Raw genomic sequence first — 13239 nt, forward strand, 5'->3', positions numbered from 1 at the left:
ATTGAGATACCATTCTGTGCCACTCTATGAACTTGGAATAAAGCCTTTAGAATATAATGGGTGAGGGGCCTGCTCTTATGAAGGTTGCAATCCAACAGAGAGGGAAGGACAATACAAAGTAAAGAAGAAAGATAATTTCCGAAGTTGTAAGTGCTATAAAGATAATGAAACAGAGAGAGCCAGAGGAAGTGAGGGGTTATCTTCACAGGGTACTCAGGGAAGGCTCTCAGAACAGGTGATATTTGAGGTACGACCTAAGTGGGAAGGAGGACCATGCTATTTTTACAGATACAGAAACAACGGCAGAAGGAGGTAAACCATTTACCCAGTGTCACCCAGCAAGTACGTGGCAGAACCAGGATTCAAATCCAGATCTGACTCAAGAGCCTATGTCCCAACTCTCTCACTTTAAAAACTCACCTCTCCTGGATCAGCCTGTGCCCTGTGATTATCTCACCCGTACTGCACCCGTACGGAGAGCCCTCCATGGGCCAGCTCTGTGGTGGGTGCTGAGGAGGCCTGGATAAATATGACACCATCCCTCAGGTCACACTTAGCCCTCCCAGGGAAGAGCCCAAAAGCATTTCCAAAGAGAGGAAGCTGCAACTGAGTTTTGAAGAATGTGCATAGGACCCGTCAGTGGAGAGGAGTATTAAGCAGAGGAATAGCCTTAGGGAATGAGAACCAGGAAGATGTGCACAGGGAGTTCTGGCATCTCAGTATTACTAAGCCTGAGTGCAGGGTAGGATGTGGGGGGCAATGAGGCTGGTGTGGAAAGCATGGCAAGTTATGAGAGACCATGCATCTATAATAATAAAAGCATAATATGCTAATTAGACTGGACAGCCAAATGACCTTCCTGACGGCGTTCCAGACGTCCTTCCAGATGAAGCCGCAGCAGTGGTGGCTGAGGCAGAGGCGATTAGGGGCGATCAAGCAGGCAGGCAGGCCAGTGGTTAGGAGCAAGCAGTCCTGGATTGTGAGAGGGATGTCTGACTGTGGGTTTAGGCCTGATCCGCAGGAATCCCATTCCCCAAGGGGTCCCAGATTGTGAGAGGGTGCAGGCTGGGCTGAGGGACAACCCCCGCCTGTGCACTAATTTCGTGCACCAGGCCTCTAGAATGTTAATAAGGAGCCTTGCCTGTCTCTCTAGGTGGCAAGGTGCCATTAGAGGATTTAGCCAGGGAGCATCCAGATCATATCTGTATTCTAGAAAAATTTCTCTAGCTGGATTGGGGGTTAGGACTGGAGTCTGAAAACCCATTTTGGGAGCTTTTGAATGCTTCTGATAAGAAATATTGAGAACATGAACACCGTAGATGGAGTAGAAAAGAAGCAATGGGCTAGAGAAATATTTAGAAGGAACTATAAGCAGCATTTGGTGATATATTATTGACTTGGGGCCAAGAAGAGAAAAGTGCTGGGGTGAACTCAGACATTTCTGACTTGGCCTCTGATCCTGGCACTTACTTCCCATATGTCACTCATCTCACCCAGCCCTGATTCATATGCAGGAGGCACTGAAACAAAGCCTGTGGGTTGGTTGAATAGATAGATGAATGTGATCACTGGGGAAGAAATAATCAGAAAAGATTTATAGGAAAAGCAGAAAAAAATGGGCTCTTGAAAGGGCATGAGAAAGAACGAACTCAGATATTGAAAAGGAAGCTACAGACTGAGTTTTGAGTTGAAGACACTGAGAGAAGTGCAGGGAGTCCAGTCAAAGAGGTCTCTGACCCCGAGAGAGAAGCAATCAAAGAAGCACGTTGGAAAGGTGAATGCGATGATGTAGCAGAGCTGAGGCAGAGAGGAACAGAAGGCAAGGGAAACCGCTGGGAGGTTTTTGCAGTAACTTGCATAAGAGATGGTGAGGATCTGGTGCCATAGGGATGAAGAGTAGGGGTGGACAAAGGGGACACACCTGTAGGGAAGCTGCAGCTCCTGATGGAGCGGGGAAGGGAGAAGTCTGGGGTAATAACTGTGTTTGGACTCCAGCTGTGGAAGTCTTGGTGATGGAGAGGGTAGAGATGCACTTATAAAAAGAGTAAAGCCAAAGGGGTAGGAAGGACTGGGCAAGGAAGGAAAGAGAAGCATTCCCTTTAGGCGAGTTGAATTTAAGTTGTAACAAGACTTCCAGATGGAATGGGAGTCTAGGGAAACAATTTCCTCTCTCCATGCCCAGACCAACCCTTCTGCGTCTGTCTACACATGCTCTGACTTGCCTTTTGTTAAAATGGAAGAACAGCCCATGCCCCTACCTAAGGCTCCTACCTCCGCTTGGGTCTGGAGCCCATTCTCTCTCACCTTCTCGAGAATGTTGCTCCTGCTATTGTCCCACTGAACCGCCACACACCACCACCCCGATCCCTGAATTCTCCCTTTCTACTCGATCATTTCCAACAGCACACAAACCTGTCTCCTGTCTTAGAAAACAAACACCTTCATTTGACTTCATGCTTCTCTCTGACTCTTTAATCCCGGGTTGAGCAAAACTCCTTGAGAAAGTCTAAACTCACTGTCTTTGCTTCCTCTCCTCCAATATTTTCCTTAACTGTAGCCAATCTGGTTTTCATTTCCAACCCCACCACTAAAATGGCTTTTTCCAAGATTTCTCACAACCTTCACATTACCAAATCCAGTTGCCAACACTCACTCAGATACCGCCAATCATTCCCTTCTGGAAACACTTTCTTCTCATGGGTTTCAGACACATGTCCGGTTCTCCCCCTGCCTCACTGGCTGCCCCTTTTTTTATTTTCTATGCCGGTTCTCTAGTTTTTGACCTTTCACTGTCAGGTATCCCAGGGCTTAGTCCTCTATCTCCCTCCTCTATCCTCACACTCTCCTAGGAGACCTGATCCAGTGTCATAGCTTTAAATGTCACCACCTGCTGGTGACTCCAAAATTCCCTCTCCGGCTCTGGCCTGTTTTGAGTTAGGGATTTCTCTATTCCAGAACATCTTTTTTTTTATCACGCACACACACAGTAAAATATTTTTAAATTTATGAATGTTTACTTGTTTAGACATTACACTATACTGTTGGCCAATATGTTATGTCCATTTTAAAGACAGAAGTATGAAATACACATTAAGTAAATAAAATTTTTCAATAGCTGGATAGCGTCTTAAGGTAGCGTATTTACAATTCGGCAAGGTTCATTGTTAACAGTAGTGGTCATAACTCCATTTTTCAAGCAGTCTTTTTGTTAATTGCTAGTATTTTGGCTCAACTTTTGTCAGATCTGATTAAATCATTACTGTTTCTGTACCATGATGTAGTTTGACAAAGAATGACTACTAGGCCCTGGCCGGTGTGGCTCAGTTGGTTGGAGTATCATCCTATCCACCGAAAGGTTGCAGATTCGATTCCCATTCAGGACACATACCTAGGTTGTGGATTCAGTCCCTGGTTAGGGTGCATATGGGAGACAACAGATTAATGTTTCTCTCTGCCACTGATGCCTCTCTCTCTCTCTCTCTCTCTCTAATCAATAAATAAAAATTTAAAAAGAAACGAAAATGAGAGGAAAATTTAATAAAGGTATCATTTTGAATCAATTAAAAACAACAATACATAACCCTAGGTGAGGATTTAAAAAAGAATGAGCACTAGGAGGAAAGCTGTGCCAGCCCCGGCCCCTCCCTGTCGTTCACGGTGCTTACATCATGGGTGCTACCTTCCCCCCAGGTTTCTACAGGAATCACTTTTTATTTTGTGCCTTTTATTTTGTGATGGTTTGGTTGAAACTAGATAATACAATCTGGAAATCTATTCAATCAGGCATAGTTACACTGTGATTTTTCTCACTATGTTGGAAAGAAGTGAATCAGTCAGTGCCTCCCACCCGCGGAGTGTGGAATGCCTCTTTGTTCTTGACGACCATGTGTCTTCCTGTGTCTCTGACTCATGGAGATGTGTACTGACTGAGGGCCAATCTTACACCATTTACTAACCCAGTGAACCTTCCTTTCTTTTTTAAAAAAAAATATTTTTATTGATATCAGAAAGGAAGGGAGAGGGAGAGAGAGAGAGAAACATCAATGATGAGAGAGAGAATCATTGATTGGCTGCCTCCTGTCCACCCCACACTGGGGATTGAACCCGCAACCCAGGCATGTGCCCTGACTGGGAATTGAATTGGTGACCTCTTGGTTCCTGGGTCGACACTCAACTGCTGAGCTACACTGGTTGGGCAAACATTTCTTTCTTATTATTTTTGAGGCAAAAATTAATATCCATAGATGTGGACGTGTTTTGCACACAACCAGTGGGTCATCCTGAAACCCCTGAGTTGTAATATTCTACCTTGGAGATCAGCTGTACAACCCAGGCCTTTTTAATAACGTTGCATGGCAAGCAAGCATCTCAAGCTCAGTGTATCTAAACAAAATACTGTATCCCCCTTCCTCTCTCCCAAATAAAGCCTGTTTCATCTCGGTAAATGGCACTTCTATTTACCCAGTTGCTCAAGTTGAAAACCTCTCAACCTCTCAATCTGTCATGCTCTCCATCCAACCCATTAGCAAATCCCTCAGCTCCGCCTTCAGATTATATCCTGAATCTAACTACTTTCGTCCATGATTACCTCTGGGTTCCATGTGGTCTGCTGTGACAGGCTCTGAATTGTTCTCCTCACCCTTTCCTGCCTTTAGTCTTTCTCTAAGCAGCAGCCAGAAGATCTTTTAAAAACATGTCAGATCGTGTCACTCCCCTATCCAAACTGCCAACACACTTAAACTTCCGATGCCTTTACCATGATTTTCACGAACCTATGTGATATGACCCTCGCTTGCTTTTTAAAATTTATCTCCTACCACCACCCTGCCCCTTTCACTGTGTTACTGCTACATTGGCCTTTCTGCTACTAGGCAAGGCCTTTGCAAGTCTATTTTCCTCTGGTCTCTGCTCAGAGAGGCCTTTCCTGGCTACTTTTTTACAATGGCACACACAAACTCACCCCCACCACTCTTTGTCTTCTCCTCTTACCCTTTTATTATTAGTATTATTATTAGTATTATTCTCTTCATCACACTTACCACTAGTAAGTATTCTACTATATACTTATTTGTTTGCTCATTTATTGTCTGTATTCTTCACTAGAATGAGAGCCCTTTAGGGCAGGGCCATGTCTGTCTTCTCTGCTGATCTCCAGCTCCTAGAGCAGGGCCCTGCACATACTCATTGCTCAGTAAGTGTTTTTTTCCTTGTTATTGAATTTATTGGGATGACACAGGTTAACAAAATTATACAGGTTTCAGGTGTACAATTCTACAACACAGCCTCTGTGCACTGTATTGTGTGTTTACCTGAGTCAAATTTCCATCCATCACAATTTATCTCCCTATACTCTCCTAACACCCCCACTATCCCTCCTCCCGGCAATTGCCTCACTGTTATCCATGTCCATCAATTTTTCTCTTTTTTTCCCCTTTTATGCTCAATTCCTCCACCATCCCCACCTAGCTTCCTCCTACCTCCACGCCTGACAGCTGTCAAGCAGGCCTACTCTCTATTTGTGAATCTGTCTCTATTTTGCTTATACCTGTCTTTCTCTGACTGGCTTATTTCACTTAACATAATATTCCCCAGGTTTATCCATGGGGTCGCAAACAGTAAAATTTCCTTCTTTTTTTATGGCCAAAAAGTATTCCATTGTATAAATGTATCACAGCTTTTTTATTCACTCATCTGCTAATGGACACTTGGGTTGCTTTCAAATCTTGGCTATTGTAAATAACATTGCAATGAACATAGGGTGCATATATTTTTTCAAATTAGTGTCTCAGATTTCTTCAAATAAATTCCAAGAAGTGGAATTGCTGGGTCATAAAGCAGTTCCATTTTTAATTTTGAGGTCACTCCATACTGCTTTCCACAGTGGCTGCATTACCACAATAGTTCACAGGTGTTCCCTTTCACCACATCCTCACCAGCACTTGTCATTTGTTGATTTATTAATGATAGCTATTCTGACAGGTGTGAGGTGATATCTCATTGTGGTTTGTTTTTTTTTAATATATTTTATTGATTTTTTACAGAGAGGAAGGGAGAGAGACAGAGAGCCAGAAACATCGATGAGAGAGAAACATCGATCAGCCGCCTCCTGCACATCTCCCACTGGGGATGTGCCCGCAACCCAGGTACATGCCCCTGACCGGAATCGAACCCGGGACCCTTCAGTCCGCAGGCCGACGCTCCATCCACTGAGCCAAACCGGTTTTGGCTCATTGTGGTTTTGACGTGCATCTCTCTGATGATTAGTGATGTTGAACATTTTTTCATATGTCCAGTGGCCGCCTGTATGTCCTCTTTGGAGAAGTGTCTATTCAGGTCCTTTGCCTCTTTTTTAATTGGGTTGTTTGTTTGTTTTGGTGTTGAGTTTTTCAGGTTCTTTCTAAATTTTGGATATGAACCCCTCCCTTATCAGATGTATCAGCAAATATTTTCTCCCACTCAGTGGGTTATCTTTTCACTTTGTTGATGGTTTCCTTTGCTGTGCAAAGACCTTTTAGTTTGATGCAGTCTTATTTGTTTATTTTTTCTTTTGTTTCCCTTGCCCGAGGAGATGTATCAGAAAAAAATACTGCTGTGAGAAATGCCTGAGATTTTTCTGCTTATTTTTTCTTCGAGGATTTTTATGGTTTTGAGTCTAACTTTTAAGTCTTTAATCCATTTTGAGTTTATTCTTTTGTATGGTCTAGTTTTATTTTTTTTTTTGCAAGTATCTGTCCAATATTTCCGACGCCCTTTATTGAATAGACTATCTTTACCCTATTGTATGTTCTTGCCTCCTTTGTCAAATATTAATTGGCTATAAAGGCATGGGTGCTCAGTAACTATTTAATTGAATGAAAGAGTAAATGAATTTTCAGAGCAGCAACAAATGAAACCCCAAGGGTAGTTTTCAATGTTAAGAAAAAAAAGGACAAAGGGCAAATCTTTGGGGGAAATATTTACGTTGAGGGCAAAAGAGGCACTCTGCAGGAAGTGAAACCTCAGGCCCAGTTAATTAGGCACGAAGAGAACATAGCACGCACTGGGGGGCCCAGCCAGGAAAGCAAGCGTCAAGCTGGGCTCATGTCTCTGCCCCAACTTTAAGAATGTGTTCAAATTGCAAACCTGAGCACACACCAGAAACCTGGACAGACATGACAAATCAAGCCCAAGGGGTTGCTCCTGTTATCCTGAGAGTCTCACTTAAAAGCCGTTGCAACTCGGATCCTGAGGCCCCGGCACTGCTTAGAGCACCCTGGCCCCAGCTGTGACAAAGCACAACCCCGGTCACCCTGGGAGTCCCCGTGGGCTGCTTGTGGCTTTCCGTCAGAAGCCAAGGCGTGATGCTTCAGAAAACAGTCAGATGCTAGAGACTGACCTCTTTTATGAGGTTCACCATCTTAGCCACAGAGACACCACAGTGTTTGCCCATAGCCTGCAGCCCTCACAGGCGGGCGTGTTGAAAAGAGGGCAAGCCTTCAGGCCTCTTTGTCGCCATTAATCCTGGTCCCGCTGGTCTCTCCCTTTTGCATCAGAAAAGCTTGCTTGTGTTTTTCTTTTGAAGACAGGGAGAAAACAGCTGTGTGGGATTTGGGGATGGGATTTTAATGGTCACTGAAGACACACAAAAGCTTTGCTGCGATCTCGCAGTGTTCTGGGGGCAATTGACTCCTTTGTCTGGGGCAGCCAAACAAGCTGGCTGCTGGAGGAGAAGAGAGCCAACCGGAACGTGTGAGTGAGGTCTCTTCAGGCAGATCTTCAGCACATTTGCAAAGAGCTGTTTCGGGCGTCTCTTCATGGCATTTCGGAATCACTTGTTAGTGCTGAGCTCATTTTTACCTTGTGAAAAGAAACGAGTGAATGTGGAAGGTGCGTGGCATGAGTTATTTCTGTAGGTCTTTCTCGCTGGGAGGAAAATGAAGCTGTGAGTGACAGTGTGAGTTTGTTTATGGGAAGCAGGCCTTTCACTGGGAGAGAAAAGAACTGGTGCCCTCTTTCCGCAGGGCAACCCAAGGGGCATTCCTCAGCCCTCCGCTCAGTTGAGAAATTGCAACAGATCTGGGCTATTGTGAGGTTTCTCCAAATGTAAGCGTGAAAAGGCTTTGGGGAGTGGGGGGGCGTTAAATAGTTCTAAGGAGAGCTGGACACCCAGAGCAGCAGGAGCCCTCTTCTCAGTGAGAGCCTGGGCCACTGCTGTCCGCCCCTGGAGGGGATCCATTTTCTGCCAGAGGATGTAGGATGGAGCAGACCTGCTGACTGACGGGAAGTGATAATTAATGGGGCTGTGGCAGTCATTGCCATCAGAGGAGCACTTTCCCCTTAGGTGAGTGAGTGCCGTGGAAACAACTGTTTCCAACAGGAAATGGCTTGGGCTCCAGGGGTTCCAGGCAGCCTAGGTTTTATTTACCTTCTGCCCATCTTTATGACAGTTGTCTTGTGAGAGGTGTGAAGGGATTATGCTCCCCTTTCCTGGCCTGCTGTGGCCATTCGGGTAGTCAGGTGGGACACAGAATAAAAAGTCATCCATTCTTACTACATAATTCAGCCCAGCTTTTCAGGGGAGATGAGCTGAAACAAGAGTCATTATGGAAACCATTATCCAGTAGGGCTGCATTTAGAGAATAAGTCTGGAGTGACAGGCTTGGCCTGCCACGGAGCTGTGCAGCATACGCATTATACTGTTGCTTGCCAAGAAAGCAAAAGTTTGGATCACTTTTAATATTTTTAAAAAATTCATAAAATTAAATGATAGGTGACTATTGTAAAAGAAAATCCAAACAATATTTTTAAAAGTATTAAGACTTCGCCTTTAGAGTAGACCTTATTGATTGATTACATTTAAGTGTAAAAATAATATTTGAAATGTGGCTTCTTTTGGCTTAGTATGATTTTTTAAAAGCCCCATTTTTTAAAAAATTATGGAGTGGAGAATGAAAAGACATTTTTATTGCTCTAATAAAGAACTGTGTCATGTTTAACCCTAAAAGTATATATGCGGATTGCATTGGTAAGAGAATGAAAACAGATATTCCCCCTTACAGACATTCAAGAGGTATAATAGTAATTTTATCACGTGACATTGTGTTTTCTATTTCTTGATATCTTAAGTATAAATTGGAATGTGTTTATTCCAGTCAAACTTCCCATAATACCCCATAGGGAATCCTTGACAACATCTTGAATTGTTATTCAGTCTGCATTTTTGTTAAATAACCCCTGTCTCCCTTAAACTCAAAGCTCCTGATCTCATCTTAGGTGCATTTCACGAACTAGCTGTGGGAACTTGGCCAAATTATTTAAGGTCCCCACGTCTCTGTTTCTGTAAAATGGAGCTAACAATAGCACCTAGCTCCTTACCGTTGTTTTTTGGAAGAAGTGCAATAATGGACGTGGAGCTTTGGGCATGGTGTCTAGTAGGTTGTAAATACTGAACAAATCTAGTCACTAGGAAGGTTATTTTAATGGTTATGATGATGGTGTTTGAGTATTATACTAGGAAACTCAATTTAGTGTATTCACTTTACATTTATATCCTAAAATAAGATATAAATCCACATTTAACTAACATCACCAAAAATATAATCGAAAGCATAGTTTATTAATTTCCTTGTAGTTTATTCTTTCAGGAGATATTGACAAGGGTTTGCTCTTTGTAACATACCAATTATATTATAAATATGATCTGTGCTCTTCTGAAGATAACTCTGTTATCTGTAAGCCCTTGAGATCATGCCCCACAGCCACCAGAGAGTGAGCTTTCCAGAACAGAGCTTCTGGTTGTATTCCTCTCCTTTCCATGGCTGCTTTACCTGCACAATCAAATCCAAATGCCTGGCAATCAAGGACTTTTCCAACCTATTCCCAACCTTTCTTTCTTCCCTCTCTTCTCCTATGTCCTGCGTGAATCTTTACAACCTGCCCCTTTTCCCACCTTCGGGGAGTTCCTACTCATCCTTCAAGGCCCAACACAAATGTGGCCTCCTCCAGGGAGCTTTCTAGGATGGCACCAGTCAGAAGTAAAAGCACCTTCTTCTCTGCTCTCCCATTACTATGCCTATGTTCAGTGAATGATTCTCAACTTTATCATTCTCCTAGTGGCAGCCCTGTGAAGTAGGGAGAATTGGCAAGTGCTTGTGCTCAAAGATAATGAGGGCCACTGTGATCCCCGCCCGGGAGCTCATGGGGAGAGAGGACCTGCAAATGCCTCTGACAGTGGGTGAAGGGATCCTGATGGAGGGGTGTGCACAAGGAACCCAGAGGTGCTGCACATTCTGTATTCAGCGGTTCATGTAGGGGGATTTGTGGTCAACGCCATCTGTTTCCCTTCATCTCCAGCATTCACATTGTCCTTCCTTGGCCTCTGTCCCCTCACTGACCAGACTGTTTCCCCCTTTGGCTAGTCAGTTGCAGGGCTGGGACTTATTATGATGGATCACAAGAACGCTGCATTTTATGTCCAAATGGAACCTTCCAAAATGAGGAAGGACAGGTCACATGTGAGCCATGCCCAAGACCAGACAATCCCGGGACCCTGAAGACCCCAGACGCTTGGAATGTGTCTGAGTGTGGAGGTAAGGATTCGCCTGCCCCTTCTCACTCCTCCAGTCTCCAGTGTCATTGTTCAGACAGAAGGTGAGGTGCACTCCAGTAGGGACAGTGCACACAGCACCTGGACTTCTGCAGCTGGGCCATGTTGAGTTCCTTATTGGCTTTCCAGTGCCTGACACAGTCTGGGAGATGCCCCGCTGAATAAACAAATGAAGATCTGATAGGATACCTTGGCAGGAAAAAAAAGGTGTAAACATTGCAATTGCATGCTTCATTCACTGTAAGTAAATATACCCGCAGACCTCAGTGATCGCCCAATGGTAGGGACTATTGAAAGTGCTAAAATAGAGAAAGTAGTTCTCATTCTTTTTTTAAAAAATATATTTTTATTGATTTCAGAGAAGCAGGGAGAGATAGAAACATCAATGATGGGAGAGAATCACTGATCGGCTGCCTCCTGCATGAGCCCACAACCTGGGCATGTGCCCTTGACTGGAATCAAACCTGGGACCCTTCAGTCTGCAGGCTGACGCTCTATCCACTGAGCCAAACCGGCTAGGGCAGTAGTTCTCATTCTTTTTCCAGCTTTGGTCTCAAATTTATAGCGTATTCATTTTTTAAAAGTACCCATCTGGTTATTTTTTTTAAATTTCTATGAAGAGTTTTTAATCATCTCTTATAAAATGTTTTCTGGAGCCAAGCTCACTTAGGTTTCATGGGCTTCTTTCCTGTTTATTTTATTAGTAAACATCTTCCTCTTCATTAAATGGAAGAAAGACCAGTGGTGCTGGCACTGGGCTCAAATGGAAGGTGTGATCTGACATGGCGATTGGTAGGGATCCCGCAGCCCCTGCCTCTCCTTCCAGCGACTCCCAGAACCAGCTTAGTTCCCACCTGAACGCCTCCAGACTCAACAGCAGCGCCTCTTTTGGTTTAAAAATCAGGTCCTCGGGTTGAGGGTTACTTTCACCATAACTTTGACCTGTTAAGAAACTCTAGAACTGACTGCAAAGCTGATAGGGGCATCTGTTCACACTCGTATGTGACCTTATTAAGACATATTTATAGTAATAAGCACATTAGTAGCCATAATATTAATTGCTAACATTTATTGAATATTTACCCGTGCCAGGCATCATGCTAAGTGTATTACATGAATTTCCATATGGTCGTGTCACTACGACAGCTTTAGGAGGTTAAAGTGACTCATTCAAGGTCACACAGACAAGAAGTAGAGGATTTGGAGTCAGACACTAGGTCTGCCAGACTCCAGATCCTCCTTTGGGGGCGTGTTTGTTAAATGCCATCGTATCTATAACTCATGGGTAGAAAGACAACAATGAAAATTAATGGTTAGGAATACAAGAGACAACAGATTTTTATTGCATCATGCCCATGACAAGCTAATTCTTAAGGAACATATACTTTTAGGAATCCTTTTGTTTATGACAGTGCTTCTTGTCATAAATTAAAAGTAATAAAGTAAGGTGCTTAAAGTAAAGACCACTGGGTCCCTCTGTCCCTGTGGATGAGGTTGCTTGGGTTTTGGGAAAACAGGACACACCTCAGGGTAAGGAGATATGATTTAATAAATATAATTGATGAAACTGTCACCGGGGTGTAATCGGCTGGGTGAGGGTGTTGTTCTGAGTTGAATAAGCACACTGACCTGAGAGAACCCTCTCTCTGGGCTCCTGCATGGCCGGGGCCTGAGTTCCCTGCAGTCCTAAGCCTGAAGCACACCCCGCCTGCTCCATCCTTTGGAAGCACTTGGCACTGGGCTCCTTGGTCTCCATCTTTGCTGTGTGCTGTGTGGCCCTGAGTGTAAACGTCAGGCTCACAGGCTGCCTGCTCGGGCTCAGCAGCAGGGCAGGATGGGCTCCTCACCGAGCTGGGCCGAGGCCAGCACTGGCAGGCCTGCCTCAGGTCTGATCTCATTGCAGAGAGATGGGAAAGGGTCTGACCCGGGCCCTTGCTCACCCAGGGTCATTGGTCCCCCAGGTCTGTGCCAACCTGGCGAATATTCTGCGGATGGCTTTGCACCCTGCCAGCTCTGTGCCCTAGGCACATTCCAGCCTGAAGCCGGCCGTACTTCTTGCTTCCCTTGTGGGGGAGGCCTCCCCACCAAACACTTGGGAGCCACTTCCTTCCAGGATTGCGAAACCAGAGGTGAGGACCTGGCTTGCCTTTTCCCAGAACTGATTTTCCCCTTTGAGAACCTTGGGAGTCTGATAAAGCTCCAATCAAGGGATAAAAAAATATTACACTAACTGTGAAACCGCTTATGTTGCACTAGATGAAAATAGTCTTTTTTCTTGTTTGTTTTTCATTCTCTCCACTCTCCCCGCCCCCACAGTTCAGTGTTCACCTGGACATTTCTACAACACCACCACTCACCGATGTATTCGCTGCCCGGCGGGGACATATCAGCCCGAATTTGGAAAAAACAATTGTGTTTCTTGTCCAGGAAATACTACAACTGACTTTGATGGCTCCACAAACATAACCCAGTGTAAAAGTAGGTCTCTCTCTAAGGCAGTGGTTCTCAACCTTCCTAATGCCGCAACCCTTTAATACAGTTCCTCATGTGGTGGTGACCCCCAACCATAAAATTATTTTCGTTGCTACTTCATAACTATAATTTTGCTACTGTTATGAATCATAATGTAAATATCTGATATGCAGGATGTATTT

At 44.3% G+C, this 13239-nt stretch overlaps 1 protein-coding gene across 1 annotated transcript in view; it reads left to right on the forward strand.

Moving 5' to 3' along the window:
- The window catches only part of SCUBE2 (signal peptide, CUB domain and EGF like domain containing 2), a 70955-nt gene that overhangs the window by 47714 nt on the left and 10002 nt on the right, over window positions 1-13239 (forward strand). Inside the window, exons 17-19 of the mRNA XM_006763509.2 lie at window positions 10398-10568; window positions 12547-12714; window positions 12902-13063. Of these exons, the coding sequence (XP_006763572.1) occupies window positions 10398-10568; window positions 12547-12714; window positions 12902-13063 (501 nt within the window). The remainder of the gene's footprint in view (window positions 1-10397; window positions 10569-12546; window positions 12715-12901; window positions 13064-13239) is intronic.

This window comes from Myotis davidii, unplaced genomic scaffold (assembly GCF_000327345.1).
Source record: "Myotis davidii unplaced genomic scaffold, ASM32734v1 scaffold118, whole genome shotgun sequence".
In the NCBI taxonomy this organism is placed as follows: domain Eukaryota; kingdom Metazoa; phylum Chordata; class Mammalia; order Chiroptera; family Vespertilionidae; genus Myotis; species Myotis davidii.